The sequence below is a fragment of the Palaemon carinicauda genome, chromosome 42 (assembly GCF_036898095.1).
Source record: "Palaemon carinicauda isolate YSFRI2023 chromosome 42, ASM3689809v2, whole genome shotgun sequence".
NCBI classification, from domain to species: Eukaryota; Metazoa; Arthropoda; class Malacostraca; order Decapoda; family Palaemonidae; genus Palaemon; species Palaemon carinicauda.
The window spans coordinates 5,461,057-5,483,731 of record NC_090766.1 but is presented as its reverse complement, the minus strand read 5'-3'; the positions used below and the strand labels follow the sequence as shown (position 1 = coordinate 5,483,731).

Genomic DNA, 22,675 nt, shown 5'->3' with positions numbered 1-22,675 from the left:
GCCATCAAGGCCTTTCAGGCTATAAATTCATTCTAAATCAAACTCGTATAAGCAAAATATCATGCAGTTACCTGCCAATGGGAATTATTAACATAGAAGTTATTTGATGATGTGATGAGAGCCAGATCCGTATCAACAGTTATAGAGTCTAGCAACGCAGGAAACCGAACACGATCTCTTCCCAAGTGGCCACTCCAACTTCCCTGAAAAGTTAACGATTCTCTTGTAATTCTGGCAATTCATTTACATTCACTACAAAATAATAAATAATCCTGGGGTTAGAAAAATAAGCCTGAAACAATAAAAAATACATGACAAATTTGAAACTATTTTGTATTTTTCCTCATTACACAAACCTGAGTTCTTTACATAGGAGAAGATAACATCACAAGCTGAAAAATGGCTATAAAAACTTTATAAACGAGGTGTCAACAACCGTACCAGTTATTACTAATGGGTAGTGGGAAAGCATGGCTCCCTTACAACAGCTGCACTTTAATTGCAGAGGGTGGGAAATGGTAGGCAAAATTTGTGAAAAGAGCTTAGGTTTGTACAATTAGGAAAATTACAAATTACTTCCAAATTTCTCATAGGTTTCTACACGAATACAGACCCTTGTTCTTTATATAGGAAACAAACTTAGAGGCCTTATGAACTTGCCTTGCGACCGCAGAAGCCTTAGGCACGACAGATGCCGAAAAGGCAGGCCGGAACGTTACGGCTCGGTAGAGGAGAGAGTCCTAGCTTGCTTTCCTCTACTTCTCGACTACTGCTTCTACGACCTTAAGTGGAAATAAGGACGAGGTCTTAACTGAAGAGTTATGAAGATGGAGAATCTCCCTCCTCGGCACCTGCTTTTGGGACTTGTATACGACAGCGTCCCACCTCTTCAGAATCCAGTTGGGCCACTAGTTAGCCACATTGGGGTTTAAGAACTCCCTCACCTTTGCACCTGTAAGGAAGATGTTCTTTAAAACTTTGCGATTTTATGGGTCTAACAGATCTTCCATGTTGGCTAAGTAAACATACAGAAGCTTCCTTGCTCACTGCAATGAGACGTACCCTTGTATCAGAGGGAGCATAAAAAGGAGATTGTAACTATCACGTCCTGGGCAAAGATGTAAATAATGAAATTTACTGGCCACAAACACTCATTCGTAACTTACAGTTAATGAGTAAACACTCAATGACTGTCAATTATGGAAAAACACAAGCCAGGAATGCTACACACCTAAAGGGTAGGCAAGGTGAATGCAAAAGGCTCAAACATAGAGAGGAATTGAGAGAACAGCCTCTTCATTTTACGAATAGTAGTGTTGTGGAGAGATGCTATGAGCAACCTCCTGTTTGCTCATTGCGCGCGCGCTGTGTTTACCCAGCACAAAGCATGACGCAATCAACCAAATTTTTGATCGACCGGTTGTAGAAACATGATCAGTAGTAACCCCACTAAATGACTCAAAAGTTTGTATCCACATAGGAATAAACACTTTTTATAGATATTGCTCACATATTATATGGCTTAACTTCTTTGCTGTTTAATCTTTAACCCATGCCTGGTTTTGGCATTTTTTATAACAGACAGCTAGAGGGTTGATACGATCCACCTCTCGCTTCTGGCCCTTAATTGAGCTAGAGACTCAAGATAAAAACGAGCGTGTTGGGCGTACGAGACAAAGTGATTGGTACAGTTGGCTTTATTAATTCCGGTACTCTAATGAGGCGTCAGACAGTTGTTCATTGCAGCAGGTAATGCTGTGTTTAGCCAGAGAAACTGTTTTCAGCATTGCATTTGAAATAAAGTTTGAGCTTATAAACACGTGATCGAAAGCATTGATATTAATTTGACGAACTGCTGTATAGGAAAATAAATTTAGTTAACTTTCATAATAATAAATATGCTTTTGATCACGTTCACAAACTCAGCGACTTTTTGTTCACAGGCAGCGTTGCCAACAGTTTCTCTTTGGTTTATCACATCGTTACCTACTACAATCTACAGCTGTTAGACGTCTCCTTAGCTTTTCATTAAGTGCACCTGAACTAATGAAGACAACTTTACCCATTAATAAGGTCCATGGTCAATCACTGACCTCTTGAGGTCATATCAAAGGTCAAATTTTGGGAAAAAATTTTATTACATCTAAACTAATCAAGATATGGGAATAAGGTTTGCACCATCGTGTACTTTTCATCGAGTTGCATCAAATGGTGTACTCTTTGACTTTAGTTCAAGGTCACAGGTTTGGTAACCCCTGGTGGGTGCTGTATTCAACCATCAGAAATAGCTACCCCAAAAGAAAAACGTTCCACACGTTTTACGCGCTGCACGCGATTTTGGGACCGGTGTCTCTTCTCACCACTTTGCTAGGGCTGATAAAAAAATAATCAGTCAAGGCACATTTGGCATTACCTAGTATGTGCCACGTTCCACCAATTGACCAGGAACTCCTAACGTAAGATTTCTTTGGTGTTGGCGCATCGAACATTGCTACCCCAGTCATAATCGGCCCAGTCGTTTAGCCTCCAGATCCGAAAAGGTTTGAACATACCCACATACTGTTCAGACATCCCAGACTCAACCTTTCTTTCATCACCCTCTTGAAAAGAAATTTCCGGATCTAAAAGCATGCGATTGCATACTTTTATTTCCTCCAATTTTGGATTACTTGAAAGACAATTAATCACTTGAAAGATAATTAATCACTTGAAAGATAAAATAAATGACTTGCATACTTTTTAAAACTATGTAATCATAGTGTTACATTGTAGTGCTTGTACCAGCTTTGCTGATGGAAATTTAGCATTGTTAATTACCAAGCCAAGTTTATTATACATCTACAATGTTTTAACTCGACATCTCTTAACACTTTTACCCCCAGGCTATTTGGAAATTTCCAACCCTTAACCCCCAGGGGTTATTTTTTTCAAGCACATTTTGCAGTATATTTGTTTAAAATTGCTCTAACAGCCTTAATATTCGTCATAGAGAGGTCAGGTTGGTCTCATTCTCTTGGAAAATGCCTGAAGTTTCTCAAATACTTATCAAAAATATGCAAAAAAAAATTTAAATAGCAGTTTTTTGCAAGGACGTACCGGTACGTCCATGGTGGTAAAAGGATGAGTTTTGTGAAACGTACCAGTACGTCCTTTGGAGGTAAAAGGGTTAATCAATTAATGAGTCGAGGGTAGCTTACCTGGGTATACTCAACTTTCACCTCCTTCCCCAGGTCTACATAAGTCGAAGAGTTATTTGTGGCATAATATGTATCTAATTCTTCGTGTGAAGCCCCTGCAATTGCTAGGTTGCTGCTACCTGTGTCCACCAGGAGACTGAACTGTAATAAAGCAATAAAAAAATTATATAACATAAATATGGTTATACTTTCAGAATGAATAAAATGAAACCAATTGATTATTAAAATTGTATCGATATCAGATGTGTATAGCTCTCTCATCAGCTGTTTGTACTTCATAATTTTTCCAGATACAAACACCCAACAGCCAACTATTTTCTGATGAGAACTTAAATGAAAAAAGGAAGGAGCGTTACCCCCCTTGGACCTCAAAAGAAAATGCATAATTTTTCCAGATACAAACACCCAACAGCCAACTATTTTCTGATGAGAACTTAAATGAAAAAAGGAAGGAGCGTTACCCCCCTTGGACCTCAAAAGAAAATGCATAATTTTTCCAGATACAAACACCCAACAGCCAACTATTTTCTGATGAGAACTTAAATGAAAAAAGGAAGGAGCGTTACCCCCCTTGGACCTCAAAAGAAAATGAACCCTTTGACAATTATTCCTCATGTTGTACAAAACAATATATTTTGCGGAGTTTATAACAATTCTGCACACAGCATAAATTTGTATGAAATGGGAATGACTTAAATTCAAGTTTTTTTGCATATCTGTTAGACATATTTGAAGTTACAAGGTACTGTATATTATATAACAGCATTTATTTCAAATACTAAGTTACTGCAGGATCATAGTGGGTTAGAAGGATGCAATCCCTAGGAATGCATCTTTATTATTTTCATACAGAGTGAAGCTCAACAGTGTACAATTTTTTTTTTACAGTACTATGGGTCATGGCAGAAGGCACTCCTGTATAAGCATGTATTACAACATTGTAATAAATTTTACCAACAAGGGGATTTTCTTATTCAAACAATAAATATTGAAGATAAAAAGATTTCATTACAGGTAAATATAATCACCTTTTGCGGCGGCGTTCCAATTTCAACTTCCGTATAATATCCATCGCCTGGTTTTCCATGTAAATTCCAAGCCAAGTTTGGTGCCCGAGTACTAATAACTGGAGGATGACCATTAGCCAATGAGATTAATTTGAAAAGCAATATTGTGAAGGGTCCAATACTCGGACAAAGCGGATATACAGCCACCGTCATCTCATTTAGAAGAGTTCTGGGAAAAAAAATAGGTAACAGAAATGTGTTAATAACTCAAGGATTACAAAATAACAAAAGTTAATAAATGTCATCTATTGGCCCCGTTAATGACAAACCAGAAGTATGGAGAGTAATAAGTAACTACAGTGTGTAAATCTAAAAATGGAATCTGACATACAAAGTACAACATTGACCCACATGCTTAAAGTAGACCATTTCTGCTCCATTATGACAAATTTGGAAGTAATTTGTATTTTTCCTAACAATACAAACCTTTAGCTATTTATAGGGTTAATACTTTCGACGAAGCTGTAAGGATGAGCCATTAAATTTAGCGAGGGTTAACTAACCATCCCACTAGTTAGCGGGAGGTAGCTAGCTACCTCTCTCACTCACAAACCTGTGACTGTGCTGTAGAGGAGCTGGTGGTCTGTAGGGCCGAGATGTCAAGGCCCTATGGAGGAGGGAGTTCTGGTGGGACTTCCTCCATCTCTCTGCAGCTTGCTAAACGTCCCTTGGCTCGAACAAAGAGGAACCCTCCAGAGAGGCGTTCCGGAGCCTAGCGATCTCAACATTTGGTACTTGGTGATTGAATCTCTCGGACACCAAGACCGTGCGCTCGAGGATGGTGTTAGCCCACAAGTTCACCACTTGGTGGCCCAGAAACTCGATGGTGCGGGTACCCGAAAGGAGGAAGGTTTCCATTGCCTTCCTGGTACTTTCTTTGGGTCCTAACCAAATATCCAGCCCCGAAGTAGCCTGCATGGCATACTTCACAACCTTCTCCTGAATTAGGATCTCTGCAGCCGGGAACGCGACTTAACGGCCGGAAAGTCTTTCTAGAGAGACCCCCTTTGTCAATTCCTCTAATGAATGGTGAAAAGGAAGGGCTGGTCGGCGCTCGTCCAAGACTTTGTGGTATCTCCTTTGCTGGACACAAGGAGGTGGGAGGAGCTTGGCGGACAAGCCTGATTGAAAGGAAGCAGAGAATTCGGAGAACTGAGAGGCAACCTTAGGCTGGGCACTCTTCAGCCTCTGAGACCATGGCAAAGCTGTATTGGACCTCAAGGGCTTCTGAGTGCCACACACACAATCCAAGACTATGTCCTTGCCCTCTTGAGGAACCATCTCAGGGTTTGATAACCCATTGAGGGCCCTCATCAAAGTCAGAACATGTCAGAAGGCATGCTCTAACTCTCTCTGCTCTCCTTCTGATCCGGGGCTGACAGCGAGATCTCCATCATCCAATGCCTGGAACTCTTCTCACGGTGGATCGTGGTCGACATTAGGATGACTGACTGCAGTGTGCGAAAGTCCTCAAAGAGCGCTTGGGCAACATCTTAGAGTCTTTCGACTCTTTCCGAGGCAGAAGATACGTCTCCAGTATTGAAGGTCTAAATGGTCTGACCTTCTTGGAAACCTCTGAAGTTGTGACACTACAGTCACATGGAAGATCTTCCTCCTGAGGTGGTAGGGGAGAGTATGGCATAGACTCTTCGTCACAGAAAACTTTGGCTGTGGTGACAATGAGCCAAAAGATCAGGGGGAAGCGGAACCAGCGAGGTTAGCTCTTGCCCTAGACGTTCTAACCGGAGTCAGTTTCTCCCTTAAAGAATTTACCACTTCTGGTACTCCTTTCTTCCTCTTCAGGGAGGAAGGCAGACATGGTCCCTTGCCGTGCATCTGAGGCAACAGAAGACTCGAGGGAGGTTCTCAGGAGCCTCTGAAGTATGTGATGAAAGGGCGGGTCCTAAAACCTGCATTACTGCCCTGACTACGGCTCCCAACCACGGTTTTCTACTGACGCTAGCGCTGTCTGATAGATCCCCTGAAGGGAAGGAAAGTGAAGGGTCCCACTGAGGAGTCTTCGAGGTCTGAAGCAGAAGTCTTAGCTCGAGTTGAATCCTTCTTAGGGGCAGGCAACTTCGAGATCTTGAATTCTTCCAGTTTGTCCCTTTCCTCCCTCCCCGGCGGTCGCGCTGTTATGCGTTTGCAGGGAGGGGATAGGGCAACGGGTACCTGTGGAGAAGAAGCCTACTTCTCCTCGGAGAGAGGATTAAAGTTCTTGGAGGAAATGACCTACCTTTCCACTCCTGTTTATCCTCCATGTGCACACCTACCTGTGGCCTGGATGCCTGCTATGACTTCTTGGAAGTCGAATGGTGATGCTGTCCATTATCTTTCCCTCTATGTTCTAGCCGTTGAGCGACCAGAGGTTGTTGGAGCGTTTACGCGTTGGCTATCATTGATGCTGTGGAGAGTTGTCGTATAGGAGAACGCTGACGCGTTGGCGAGCGCTGGTGAGTTGGTGAGCGTTGGCGAGTGCTGACGCGTAGCTGAACGCTGACGTGGAGGTGAAAGGCAGACACGCTGGAGAGCGTTAAAGCAGTTGCTGACGCGTCAGTGAATGTTGACGGTTGGGCGAACGCTGATGAGCGGTCGGCACTGGAATAACCGTAGACGCCATACGAGAATGGTGCGTGGGAGAACGACGCGTTGGGAATTGGCACGTTGGTCAACGGCAATCGGATGGAGAATGGTGATCAGGAGATTCGTGAGAGGGAAGCGTAGGCAAAATCCGATCAAAGGATCGGTGTGATGGCGATGATCGGCGAGCAGCTGTACAGGAACAAGGAGACTGATGAGCAGGAGGTTGGTGAGTAGACGAACGACGAGTCGGAGGCCGGTGAGCAGCCGAATGTAGGTGAGGCGACAGGATGTGATCTTTAGAAAGACGAACATCCTCCATAGCGGATCGCGAACGATGTAGTGGTTTGTGGACTGTGGTCAGAGGTAGCACCCAAACTGCCTAGTATCCGAATGCCGACCACAACAAATATACAATGGTGGAATACCCAAAAATCTAGGTAACAGGTCAAGAGAACGGAGCACTGGGCACCACCCCTTGATTTATACTGGGCAAGGGGACCCAGCTAGAACCTGACTTCCCCTTTACTTCTCTTGCCTTTAGCTTGCTGATTTTAAGTGTAAGTATGAGAACATTAGGTGAAAGGGAATATGACAAATTCGTAGATAATTTGTATTTTTCCTAACTATACAAACCTTAGCTATTTAAAAGGGGTATTACTTTCGGCGTAGCTGAAATGACGAGCCATTAATTTTCAACGAGGGTTTACTACCCACACCGCTAGTTAGCGGGGATAGGGGAGGGTAGCTTGCTAACCCCCCCCCCCCCCCCCCTTCTCACACACCTGTGCTTGAGCTCACTTTGCTTGGAGGTAGGACTTCAAGGGGGATAGGGCTGGCGGGCTAGTTTGGTTAAATAGCTAAGGTTTGTAAAGTAAGGAAAAATTCAAATTATCTACGAATTTGTCATTTGTTCCATAACTGGAATACAAACACTACTTAATAGGGGTGACTCACCCATTAGGAAGGGTGGGCGTCCCGCTATTGCTGGAATAGTGGCATCGAGTGGAGAGATAACCCTTCCACGACACCAACCACAGAAGACTTTCCACTTTGCCTGGTAGACTACTGCTGATGACTTTTGCAACATGATTGCGAAAATCCTCTCTCAGAGAGGAGATGCTAGATAGTCTTCAGGCGTGAAGTCGTAGTGAACCTACGGCTTTGTGGAAGACGTTGGCGTGTGGTTGTTTGAGTAGATTGTGTCGTGGAGGGAGTTCTCTTGGTGGCTACGTTAGGAGTTGCAAAAGGTCCGGGAACCACTCTGCGTGATGCCACAGCGGAGCTATGAGGGTTATTGAAAGATTGACCGATGTTCTGGTCTTGTTGAGTACTCTCCTCATCAGACAGACCGGGGGAAAGGCGTAAACGTTGCTGTTGTCCCACCATTGTTGAAAAGCATCTTGCCAGAGAGCCTTGGCGTTTGGGACTGGGGAACAGTACAGCGGGAGCCTGAAGTTCAGGGCCGTTGCGAAGAGGTCCACAGTCGGAGAACCCCATAAAGTCGGGACTTTGTTGGCTACTATAAAATCCAAAGACCACTCGGTACTCACTATCTGAGATGCTCTGCTCAGGTTGTCGGCGAGCAAATTGATCTTACCCGGAATGAAGCGTGCCGATAGTGGTATCGAGTGGATTTCGGCCCATCTCAGTATCTCTACTGCTAGATGGGATAGTGGCTGCAAAAAAGTACCTCCTTGTTTGTTGATGTAGGCCACTACTGTGGTGTTGTCACTCATCACCACCACAGAGTGACTTGCCAGGTACTGTTGGAACTGTTGAAGGGCTAAAAAAGACGGCCTTCATCTCTAGGAGATTTATTTGGAGGTACTTTTCTGACTCTGACCAGAGGCCTGAGGTCGTGTGGTGCAGCACGTGGGCCCCCACCCTTTTTTGAAAGTGTCCGAAAACAGCATCAAACTGCGCGGGAGAATATCGGGGCTCGCGTGTGTGCAGGGGAGAATACCGGCGCTCGCTCGCGCGCCCGCGGGGGACAACACCGGGGCTCGCTCGCGCGCCCGCGGGGGATAACACCGGGGCTCGCTCGCTCGCGCGACCGCGGGGGACAACACCGGGGCTTGCGCGCCCGCGGGGGACAACACCTGGGCTCGCTCGCTCGCTCGCGCATCCGCGTGGGGACAACACCGGGGCTCGCTCGCGCGCCCGCGGGGGACAAAACCGGGGCCCGCTCGCGCGCCGCGCCCGCGGGGGCAAAACCGGGGCCCGCTCTCGCGCGCGCCCGCGGGGCACAATACCGGGGCTCGCTCGCGCGACCGCCCGCGGGGCACAATACCGGGGCTCGCTCGCGCGACCGCCCGCGGGGCACAATACCGGGGCTCGCTCGCGCGACCGCCCGCGGGGCACAATACCGGGGCTCGCTCGCGCGACCGCCCGCGGGGCACAATACCGGGGCGACCGCCCGCGGGGCACAATACCGGGGCGCGCGCCCGCGGGGGACAATACCGGGGCGCTCGCGCGCGGGGGACAATACCGGGGCTCGCGCGCGGGGGACAATACCGGGGCTCGCGCGCGGGGGACAATACCGGGGCTCGCGCGCGGGGGACAATACCGGGGCTCGCGCGCGGGGGACAATACCGGGGCTCGCGCGCGGGGGACAATACCGGGGCTTGCTCGTTCGAGCGCGGGAGAACACCGGGGCTCGCTCGCTCGCGGGAGAACACCGGGGCTCGCTCGCTCGCGGGAGAACACCGGGGCTCGCTCGCGCGAGAACACCGGGGCTCGCTCGCTCGCGGGAGAACACCGGGGCTCGCTCGCGCGCGGGAGAACACCGGGGCTCGCTCGCTCGCTCGCGCGCGGGAGAACACCGGGCCTCGCTCGCTCGCGCGCGGGAGAACACCGGGCCTCCCTCGCTCGCTCGCGCGCGGGGAGAACACCGGGCCTCGCTCGCTCGCTCGCGCGCGGGAGAACACCGGGCCTCGCTCGCTCGCTCGCGCGCGGGAGAACACCGGGCCTCGCTCGCTCGCTCGCGCGCGGGAGAACACCGGGCCTCGCTCGCTCGCTCGCGCGCGGGAGAACACCGGGCCTCGCTCGCTCGCGGGAGAACACCGGGCCTCGCTCGCGCGCGGGAGAACACCGGGCCTCGCTCGCTCGTGCGTGGGAGAACACCGGGGCTGGCTGGCTGGCTCGCTCGCTCGCGCGCGTGACAACACCGGGGCTGGCTCGCTCGCTCGCGCGCGGGAGAACACCGGGGCTCGCTCGTGCGCGGGAGAACACCGGAGCTCGCGCACGGGAGAACACCAGGGCTCGCTCGCGCACGGGAGAACACCGGGGCTCGCTCGCTCGCGGGAGAACACCGGGGCTCGCTCGCTCGCGGGAGAACACCGGGCTTGCTCGCTCGCGTGCGGGAGAACACCGGGCTCGCTCACTCGCGCGCAGGAGAACACCGGGCTCGCGCGCAGGAGAACACCGGGCTCGCGCGCGGGAGAACACCGGGCTCGCGCCCGGGAGAACACCGGGCTCGTGCCCGGGAGAACACCGGGCTCGCGCGCGGGAGAACACCGAGCTCGCGCTCGGGAGAACACCGGGCTCGCGCTCGGGAGAACACCGGGCTCGCTCGCTCGTGTGTGGGAGAACACCAGGCCCGCTCGCTCACGGGCGGGAGAATACCGGGGCTCGCTCGCCTACGGGCGGGAGAATACCGGGGCTCGCTCGCCCACGGGAGAATACCGGGGCTCGCTCGCTCGTTAAGGTTCCTCATCAGAGTCATTACTTGCCAGAAGGCATGTTCCGACTCTTGCGGCTCTCCTCCTGATGGACTAGCAGCAAGGTCTCCAGTCCCCAAAACCTCTTCTTGGGGGGACTCACGGACGTTCTCTTCAGGCTTAGCTGGCTCTGGTCTGATCCTCGAAGATGATTTCGGAATTGTCTTGGAGTCTTTCGACTCCCTCCTGGGAGGTATGCAGGATTCCAACAAAGATGGTGGGGGGCTCTTCTCCACCCAGGAAGACTTCTCAGCGCGAGATGGGGTTTCTCCCATTGGTGCGATGGGAGAACGCCTCACCTCACGTGAATCCCCAGAGGACGGGAAATCCTCATCCACAGGGGAAGGAGAGAAAGTATGGGGGGAAGGGAGCCTTCCTCAAAGACTTCCGAGGAGCCAGTTTCGCCCTAAGAGAAGATACCACGTCGTCCACTCCTCTCTTCCTCTTCAGGGGGGCCGAGATTTCCGCTGATTTGAGGCCTAGTTCAGAGAAAGCGGGCTTGAAAGCCTGCGCGACTGCTCTGATCAAGGGCCCAAACCAGGGCTGCCGACTGACAGCAGCGCTGTCAGAGACACCCTCTGTAGGGAAGGGGATCGTAAGATCCCTAGGAGTGAAAACTACAACAGGGTTTGCCTGAAAAGAAGAAGCTGTGGAAGAAACGTTCCTGGACCTGTCCGGAGATCTCCCTCCCTCCGTTGAGCACGCTGTCCTGCGCTTACAGGGAGGGGGGGAGACGCGATGAGGACGATCTGACCGCGCGTTGTCCTGCAGCCTCTCGTGTGGGAACGCGCTGTGAATCGTGCTGGCGTTCGCGCGATAGGTCATTGCCTGGATCGAGTGTGGGCAATCGCTCGAGCGCGGGGGCGATGGCGAGGGCGCGCGGGGGCGATGGCGAGGGCGCGCGGGGGCGATGGCGAGGGCGCGCGGGGCCGATGGTGATGGCGTGCGGGCAAGCGATGGCGCGCAGGCGAGCGTTGACGCGTGGGAGAGGGCGCGCGAGGGCGAGCGATGCCGCGCAGGAGAAGGAGCTCATGGGCGCGTAAGCGACAGGGCGCGTGGGCGTGCAGGTGAAGGGGCGCGTTGGCGCGCGTTCCGGAGACCTCAAACATTGTGTAGCCACAGGATCCCGAAGGGCCCGTAAGGGCGAAGCCGTTGGGCGCGCGCGCAGGGGAAATATCCCTAGCACGCGGGCGCGCAGGAAGGTGCTCATCTGAAACCGTAGTTCTGGCAGTGCGTGTGGGCACGCGACGGAGACTGCGGGCGATGGCGCGTAGGCGAGATCCGGTGGCGCGTCGGCGATCGGTGATGTGGTGGAGAGCGCTGGCGAGCAGGGGAGGAAGAAGTCTTCCTTCTGGAACCCAGATCCGAAGATCGTGGGCGACCAGGCGAACGATGGCACGCAGGAGAGCGCTGGCGTACAGGAGAGCGCTAGCGCACAGGAGATCGCTGATGAGCAGGAGAGCGCTGACGAGTAGGAGACCGTGGGCGTGCATGGCGCGCATCAGGCTGAGGGCGCGTAGTGGTGAGTTGGCGAGCAGGAGATCGTGGGCGCGTTGTTTCTGGAACTGCTGGGTGAGCAGGAGATCGTGGGCATGCAGGTGAGTGCTGGCGAGACATGTCTGCAACTGGCGAGCGCTTGCGCGCAGGAGAACGTTGGCGCACAGGGGATACCTGGTGCTTAAGGGACTTACACACAATGTGTGAAAGCCACTTTTGCCCCGAAGGGACCGGTGCCTGTTGGATAACGGGATGGGTGGGCGCCCACAGCGCATCTGCAGCCAGGAAGGGCGACATCAGGTCAGCAGGTCTGGCAAGAGAAGGAGATCGCGAACGATCTGCGGAGAGGTCCAGGTCCAAAGAAGTAGCAGGAACGGTCACTGAAGGAAGAGGTTCCTCTGCTGCGGACTGCGAGGATGAAGACCCGAAGAGGCGCCTCCTAACACCATTGTGAGGAGAAGGTAGACCTTGGCGACGAAGAGGAAGGCGAGCCTTAAGTCTTATACGTCCTCTGGGAGCAGCAGGCAGATCATTGGAAGTCCTCCGAAGGAGTCTCTGTCAGTGAACTCTCCCGAGGGGGAGAATCACCTGCAGGAGAGGCCGTTGAACTTAGTTCCTCCCTCGAAAGATGTTCGGAGGGGGGAGCCAAGCCTTCAGCTACAACAGGAGCAGAGGTTTGACCACTGTCATTGGAAGCCTCTGCCACAACAGCCTCGACAATAGACAGAGGGTCAACCTCTGCTACCATCGGTGACTGTTTGACAGCTGCTCCCAACCTTATCATGTCAAACAGGGCTTCCTTGGAGGGCGAGCCCTGAAGCCCCAAGGAAGCCCAAAGCTGTAAAAGATCATTATTACTCACATTTACATTAGGAGAAACAATTAAATCCTCCCCCGGGGGAGGAGGAGGAGCTGCCTCGCTATGGGAGGCAACTCCCTCTCCCAAACCCCGAGATCGGTCAACAACAATACGGCCTACGCTACTACTCGACAGCCTCTCGAGAGAAGCCGATCGAGTGGGAGCTTCGGAGGAGGTTTGGGCCACGGAAGAAGAGTCCTTAGGATTTTCCTTCTTCAAAGAAACCTCTGAAGGAGAAATATCCTGTTTGAACTTCTTCTTCCGGCGCCGGGAAAACCTCTCCCACTGGGAGGTAGACCACTCCCTACATTCAATACATACATCACCACTATCACACCATTGACCCCTACAATAAGGGCATAAGGTGTGTGGGTCAGTGTCTATTGACGACATGAAGGTCCCACAAGGGCGGAAAGGCAACCCAGGACTCTTCCGCATTGTAGAGGCCAACTTCACAACACTCTAAAAAAAAGAAAAAGCAAAAAACAAAGATTAATAATGGCTGTCGTGTAGGCGAGGGTGACAGCGGACACGTCCGTCTACCACCCGAGCCGATAGCAAAGTGAACTTACCACACAGGTATGTGAGGGGGGAGGGTAGCAAGCTACCCTCCCTACCCCCTGCTAACTAGCGGTAGGGTAGTAAACCCTCGTTAAAATTCTAATGGCTCGTCCTTTCAGCTATGCCGAAAGTAATTACCCATATTAAATAGCGTGGTTTGTATGGTTTGTATTTCAGTTACGAAACAAAAGATTTTTAAGACAAATACATCACTGAGATGCATTCTGATTTTCATTTCAGATCAAGTAAGCAACAGTAAGACTACGGAAGATGTTTCAGTTTTATTTTATATTAACACAATTTTACCAAAAGGATTTTAAATCAGCATATTTCAACAAAACATTATTAGTTCATTCGTATGAACCCATACCTATGATTCTCTTGGTAATAATAAACGAGGTAATCAAATTCTAAGTTTGTATAATTGATACCACCGAAATACTAACCCAAGGGGCTAACGGACGTAGAAAAACATGTTACGCTTGCCAGAACATAGGAGCAATGAGATAATGTTTAATCGCAAGTGAAACGAGCATACAGTAGGACAAAAAGCGGGGTGTATGTATGATAGCAGCCATCTGTATGTATGATGACAGCCGACTAAGAATACAGCAGTGTAAGACGGGTCGCAGGGCGAAGTCAGCTCAGCGGCAACCCCCCCTCAACTAGGTAAGTAGGTTAAAACACAGCTTGTAGGGTAGGGTGGGGGGGGGGTTTAGGTTAGTTGGTGTCCATAGTCTATGCATGCAAGAGGAACTGGCCGCTAATATACAGACTCCCAAAAAGCAATAAACTTTTATCTCTATTAAGGTATGAGGTAGTAATACGATGAACACTGTTACGAATGACTCCGTGATAGGGATGGAAAGTCATGTTTTCTATGCGTCCAGAAGCCATTGCGAACAAACTCTCCTGTGTTATGACCGTGTTTCATTAATATTTCTCGGTAGTCGACCAACCATACCTCAAAGCCTAAAGATTTCCGACAGAAATCATTTTCAAATATGTTCAAAACACCTATAAATACACACTATTCGAGTTTTTTAAAGCCGGAAAAAATATTGTGGGGGGGCCTTTGTATATTAGCGGCCAGTTCCTCCCGCATGCGTAACAAATGGAAGCTAACTAACCTAAACTTTGCCGCCCTAACCTAACCTACAGGTGTATGCATGATAGCGGCCACCTGTATGTATCATTATATCTAACTTAGGATACGGCAGTGTAAGGGGGGGGGGGTCGCAGGGGGCGATAGCCCCACCCCCGTAAGTAAGTAGGTAAGGACACGGCTTGTAGGTTAGGTTAGGGGGGAAAGTTTAGGTTAGTCGATGTCCATTTTTAATTAACGTGTGAGGAACAAGCCATGTCCTTATATACTTATCTAACAGGGTGGCTATCATCCCCCTATGACCACGGGGGTGTATGTATGATAGCGGCTACCTATACGTATTATTATCGCTAATTTAGAATACGGCAGTGTAAGCGGGGGGGGGGGGGGGGGGGGGGTCGCAGGGGGGGGGGCTTTAGCCCTCCTGTTAGGTATGTAGGTTCGGTTAGGGGGGGAAAGTTTAGATCCATTTATAATCAATGCATGAGGAACTGGCCGCTGATATACAAAGGCTCCTGACCCCGCTTACACTGCCATACTCATAGTCAGCCGTCATAATACATACATGCAGATGCTATTATACATACACCACAAAGATATTATCAAAAATGCTCAAAACACCTGTAACTACATACTATTCCAGTTGTTTGAAGCCGTACAAAATATTGTATTAATACAAAAATTCACCGATGTTTCCCTGTAACTGCCCTTCACACATCTTCATGCTTTGGAATGTTGTTATTAATTATTGATGATCAGCCTACACACACAAAACATCTATTTAAACGCTCGCATATATTTTATATAGCTCGTCCTAGATACCGAGATTTTCCAATGAAATCCCCCATAATTATTATAAATAGTCTTAAATGTGGGCGGATGTTAGCTAGCTGACAGCAGACATCCCTACCGTAAGCGAAGCTTTTAGTCTAAGTCTACGATAACATATCACAATTAATGAAGCTTACTAATACTAATTGCATTTAAAAGAAACCAAACTTATTCATATTTTCGGACGATAAAACACAATTAGAGTCTTCACCTTGCAGAACAACGTAGGGACTTAGAAGTTGTCAGTTAACCACAAGCTTTCCTACTTGCATGGAGGTTGTTTACATTTTGACATGATGGCAGTGTTACCAGATCGACAAGTTACCAGATTATCATACATGAACCTTAAAATTATCGTTTTTAAACCAAAATTATCGTACAGAGTTTCAATATAATCATTAGGGTGTTACATGATTGACTTATTTCAAAAGATTTTAGTATAATTGTTTAATTAAACCCACACACACACACAGTGTTTATACCTTAGGTATGTATCGTACATCGTACCGGACCCAAAATAATCGTACATGTACGATAATTATCGTACGAATGGCAACCATGGTTACCAGATCGACAAACAGGGTTACCAGATTATCATACATGAACCTTAAATTTATCGTTTTTTAAACCAAAATTATCGTACACACTTTCAAAATGATTATTGAGGAGTGACATATATAGCTTATTTCAAGGTATTTTAGTATAATTGCTTAATCAAACACACACACATACATTGTATATACCCAAGGTATGTATCGTACATCGTACTGGACCCAAAATAATCGTACATGTACGACGACAACAGACACGGACGCTCACAGGACGCTAACGTTTAGTTGATAATGCTAACTAATGACTATAGTAAAACGTATAAAACTACTATTTATTGCAAACTTTTTATATTTACGATAGATACTTTGTATACAACTGACTCTGCAATGCATTCATTTTATGGTAAAAAATAACAGGATATATTCATCTATTGCGCTATCAGTGTTGGCTATTTTTGCTAACAAGGTAATAACCTAGGTAAGAATTTTGGTAATTTGCAGTGACCTAAATTGTGTTTAAAAGGTTAATCCTTAAAATCAAAATCCCTTTAAGATGAAACTTTGAATTGTTATAAAATAAAACTGCGTTAATACTAATATTGAGCAATGGTTGCTTACTTGGTTCAGTGGATTTAAAAAATATATCTGGCATCACAAATTATTTTAATTTGCAATTGGTAATTAGACAAAATGTGGCAAAGAGGCAATTAAGCTACATATTATACATAAAATGTTCTGATTACGAGCAAAATCTACGGGTCTAATTCTTGCAAAACTATCTTTCGATAAAGAAAATTATAACACCTGAGATTTCTTAAAATTCTGAGTTGGTTAACTGAGGCGCTAATGACAACAATAAGAATGTAATTTATTGTTTTTTCTCCCACTTCAGTTCAATTGATAAACTGTTACCATTTCATGGCACACACACACACACACACACACACACACACACACGACATGATACCCAAATTAAAAGAAAGATAGGCCTAAGCATGGGATGGAAAACCTTTGCTAAACGAAATGAGATTATGGAAAGTATAATTCCTCTTTCTCTAAAAAGAAAAGTATTTAATAAAATGGACATGGGCCGAGCATATAATGAGAATGACAGATAATAAATGTACATTAAGAATTACAGAATGGGTCCCTAGAGATTGCAATAGCGGGGAAGGGAGAGAAGACGAAGGATATGCGAACTAAGAATATTTGTGGGTATAAATAGGGGTAGAGGTCATGATTGAGGCCTTTGTCCTGCAGTGGACTAGCTTCGGCATATATATATATATATATATATATATATATATATATATATATATATATATATATATATATATATATATATATATATATATATATATATACAGTATATATATATATATATATATATATATATATATATATATATATATATATATATATATACTGTATATATAATATATATACATATATACACACACACACACACATATATATATATATATATATATATATATATATATATATATATATATATATATATATATATATATATATATAATACATATATATATAATACACACACACACACACACACACACACACACACACACATATATATATATATATATATATATATATATATATATATATATATATATATATATATATATATATATATATATATATATATATAAGCAATTTAACAAAATCTATATTGGAATTAGCTCATGAGATAAGTGGAAAATTTCCTAAACAAGATCAAAGAAAACTATCAGAAAACACCAAATACTTAATAAAGAAAAAACTGGAGATGTTGGTAAAATCCAAGAGACATGAAATAAAATTAGCAGAACTATCCAAAACAATAAAGAAACTAAAAACCCAAGATATTCGTAAACACAATCAGACCAAAATTGAGGAAACACCATAAAAGAAACATAAAATTGATGAGATGATGACTTGGAACAGAGCGCCAACAGATGTTTGTTTTAAAAGATGAATAAAGAAATATAAAAAGGGATGGAGTGATAAAAATTCCAGAGGTTTCCTATACAATGATATACAATTGTGATATAAGAAATAAGTTTGCAATAGAAATAATGAAACACCTGGGCCGGTAGCAAACGTAACAGTAGAAGTAAAGAAAGCATTAAAAGGCATGGAAATGTGACGGGCAGAGAGCAAGGTTGTGACTCAAAGGCAGAAAGCAATCAACTGAGTAACTTTATTAAAGAACACTCTCCTTTATATACAAAACCTCAAGGCAACAGGAATTTTCATGTTCACAAGACAGACAATGTTACAGAGGCGATACGCAGACATGTATATTCAGGTTCTTTTTAGTGCGAGGGAAGAGCGCAGATACAAGCATAATATATCCAAAATAATTTATGTACGATCGTGTGACACACGGTTGGTACAGAAAGAGGCAAACCAGGAGAGGATGGCCTAACAATAGATTTAATTATAGATGGAGGAGATTTCATAGTAGCAAAACTCTCTGAATTATAACAAAATGTCTGCAAGAATATCATATACCTACAGCTTGGAAAAAACTTTATTATACTAATTCACATAAAAGGACACACAAAGCACCTTAAAAATGACCTCAGAATGGAATAAATTTACTCTCAGGAATATATAAAATATTTACAAGGATCAAATTAAGCCAAATAGAATGACAGCTTTTGATTCTGTCAAAACCTCAGCAGGAATGAAAGTCCTTCAAAGACAAGGAATAGATGGATCTTATGTTAGAACACTTAAAGATATCTATACGGGAAGTACATCAATCCTAAAACTACATACAGATGGTGAGAAATTTACGATTGAGAAAGGATTTAGACAGGGAGAGACCATCTTTCCCAAATTATTCATAGCGTGTCTAGAAGTTTTTAAGAATTCATATTGGGAAATATAGAAATTAACATCAATGGGAAATATCGTGACAATTTAACATTTGCAGATGAAATAGTTCTGTTTTGTGAATCGCGGGAAGAATGGCAAAAGATGATAGAAGATTTGAATAGAAAAAGCAAAAATTGTAGGACTGAAAATGAATATGAGTAAAATTCAGATGATGTTCAATGAAAATGCAGAGCGAGAGAACAAATAAGAGTTATAGACGAACCTCTAGAGATTGTTCATGATATACGTACTTAGGACAGACAGTAAATGTTTCCCCAGGACATGAGACCGAAATTGAAAGAATGATAAGGATGGGATGGAGAGCATTTGGTAAACAGAATGAGATTATGAAATGTAAAATGCCACTTTCTCTAAAAATAAAAAGGAAGGATAAGCAAATTAGCGTAGGTAGGAATTCGACAGTGGGTGGGCACATAGGGGCCACAGCTGAATATGGGAGGGCACTAAGCTACCAGAGCGAGCCTATACATGCAAATTTCAGTTTTACGGGCTGCCCAGCGGCAAGAGCCCGTGTCTTACACAAGGTAAGGCAATCTATACACACACACACACAAATTTCAGAAGCATTCTGAAGTCATATGTGAAGGTTATTAGGGCATACTCAGAGAGCAGCGGTGGATATTATTATTATTATTATTATTATTATTATCATTGTTGTTGTTGTTGTTGTTGTTGTTTTTCATCCAAAGCTACAACCCTAGTTGGAAAAGCAAGATGCTATAAGCCCAAGGGCTTTAACAAGGAAAAATAGCCCAGTGAGGAAAGGAAATAAATAAACGATATAAGAAGTAATGAACAATTAAAATAAAATATTTATGTCATATATAAACGATATAAGAAGTAATGAACAATTAAAATAAAATATTTATGCCATATATAAACTATAAAAAGACATATTCATTATTATTATTGTTATTATTATTATTATTATTATTATCATTATTATTATTGTTGTTGTTGTTGTTGTTGTTGTTGTTGTTTTTCATCCAAAGCTACAACCCTAGTTGGAAAAGCAAGATGCTATAAGCCCAAGGGCTTTAACAGGGAAAAATAGCCCAGTGAAGAAAGGAAATAAATAAACGATATAAGAAGTAATGAACAATTAAAATAAAATATTTATGTCACATATAAACTATAAAAAGACACATTCAGACATTATACAGGTATCTGTGATTCTAGTATCTTGTATCAAGTAAAACATAGATATACAGAAATAAGGTACATTATAATTGCAAGTAATTTGATTTAGATTAGGAAGAATTACAGATATAAAAGTGAAAAACATAAAGGGAGCTATGCAAAAACACATAAATTCCTGTGCACGGAGAAATTGTAAAATATAAGCATGGACATACAAGAAAATACATAAACTTGTTATAAGTATATTATCTAATAGGTACTCTTCATAAAAAATTAAATGGATGAACGAAATATATATATATATATATATATATATATATATATATATATATATATATATATATATATATATATATATATATATACACACACACACACACACACACACACACATATATATATATATATATATATATATATATATATATATATATATATATATATATATATATATATATATACATACATATATATATACATACATATATATATATATATATATATATATATATATATATATATATATATATATATATATACATATATATATATATATAAATTGAAAGTAACAAAATTTGAAAAAAAATATTGCTCTATATTATACTGTATGTGATGAAACAACAGACTATTGCAACATGACTCATTTTAATAATATTATGCGTCCTTATTTTCTTTCTTCACTGAGCTATTTTTTCCGTTGGAGCCCTTGGGCTTATAGCATCCTGATTTTCCAGCTAAGGTTGTAGCTTAGCTAATAATAATAATAATAATAATAATAATAGGATCAACACATTCCTGGGTGCCCCGAGAATTTCTTCCTCTCGCTATAAAAACAAAGAAATCAGAGTAGTTCATGGGAAAATGTCTTCCCTCAAATATCCCAAATGAGTATTTGAAGAGGGATTTAAAAATCGAACCACATTTCCTTTCGTCCCCGGAATAAAAGACCCAAAAAACATGACAAATAAGTAAAATTTTCATACAAGCATAACATTAAATAAAAGGGAAACTTCAGAATTGTGGAAGTTTTATGAATTTTGGACAGAAGGCACGACACTGTGGTTTGGGAGGCCATTCATCGCCAATGTGCATTAAATGAAAAGTCTACAGTTGCAGTTAAAAGGAACAATTGAGATGATGGACAGCAAGATGAAAGAAAGGAAGCGGGGACGGAGGTATGGTGGAAGGCTAAAAAGTGAGTGCAGCTAGAGGCCGGAAGGACACTGCAAAGATCATCAATAAATGTCTACAGTGCGCCGCTCATATGCACTAACAGTACTAACACCCTGCAAAAGTGAAAACTCAGGAAAATATGGTTATTTCGCCTTCAACAATCCTACTGTAAAAAAACAATAGGTTAATAAAGTTAACGGCAAAAAAAGTAACGTCGAAGGAAATTGGAGTATACACGATACCTTTAAGGGGATGCGATAGATTGTATGCACGATACCTTTCATCAGATGCGATAAATTTCATGAACGATACCTTGCAGGGGATGAGATAAATCTTATGAACGATACCTTGAATTGGATACGATAACACTTATGCACGATACCTTGCAGGGGCTATGATAGATCGTATCCACGATACCTTGCATCGCATTCGATAAAAACTTATGCACGATACCTTGCAGGGATGCGATAATCTTATGCATGAAACCTTACATCGGATGCAACAAAACTTATGCAAGATACACTACAGAGGATGTAATAGATATTATGTATGATACCTTGCATTGGATGCGATAGATCGTATATGTGATACCTTGCATCGAAAGCAATATATCGTATAGAGGATACCTTGCATCGAATGCACTAAATCTTAAGCATGATACCTTGCAGAGGATACAATAGATCGTATGCACGATACCTTGCCAGTGATGTGATAAATCTTATGCATGATACCTAGCAGGGGATGCAATAGATCATATGCACGATACCTTGCAGGGTATGTGAACGATCTTGTGTATAATACCTTGCATCAGATGCAATACAATTTATGAACAACACATTGCAGGGGATACGATAGATCCTATGTACGATACCTTGCATTGGGTGCGATAGATCGTATGCAGGATACCTTGCATTGGACGCGATAGATCGTATGCAGGATACCTTGCATTGGACGCGATAGATCGTATACAGGATACCTTGCACTGGACACGATAGATTGTATGCATGATACCTTGCATTGGACGCGATAGATCGTATGAAGGATACCTTGCATTGGACGCGATAGATCGTATGCAAGACACCTTGCATCAGATGCAATAAAACACATGAAGAATACCCTTCAGGGGATGCAATAGATTGTATGCACAATACCTTTCACCAGATGCGATAAATCTTATGAACGATACCTTGCAGGGATGGGATAGATCGTATCCCCGATACCTTGCATCAGATAAGATAAAACTTGTACACGATACCTTGCAGGCGATATGATAGATCGTATCCATGATATCTTGCATTGGATTCCACAAAACTCATGCACGATACCTTGTACGGATGCAATATTCTTATGCATGAAACCTTGCATCGGATGCGTTAAGATCATGTATGTGATACCTTGCATCGAATGCATTAAATCTTACGCACGATACCTTGCAGGGGATGCAATAGATCGTATGCACGCTACCTTACAGGGGATGTGAAA

The 22,675-nt window shown here is 44.3% G+C and overlaps 1 protein-coding gene across 1 annotated transcript in view; it reads right to left on the bottom strand.

Annotated features, from left to right (window-relative positions):
• LOC137633306 (beta-secretase 1-like) overlaps positions 1-15,713 on the bottom strand; it is a 49,693-nt gene extending 33,980 nt beyond the window's left edge. The window contains exons 1-4 of the mRNA XM_068365528.1: positions 15,631-15,713; positions 4,226-4,433; positions 3,198-3,338; positions 72-203 (exon numbers count right to left, since the gene is read on the bottom strand). Coding sequence (XP_068221629.1) covers positions 72-203; positions 3,198-3,338; positions 4,226-4,417 — 465 coding nt within the window. The 5' untranslated portion in view covers positions 4,418-4,433; positions 15,631-15,713. The remainder of the gene's footprint in view (positions 1-71; positions 204-3,197; positions 3,339-4,225; positions 4,434-15,630) is intronic.
• Positions 15,714-22,675: the final 6,962 nt, after the last annotated feature.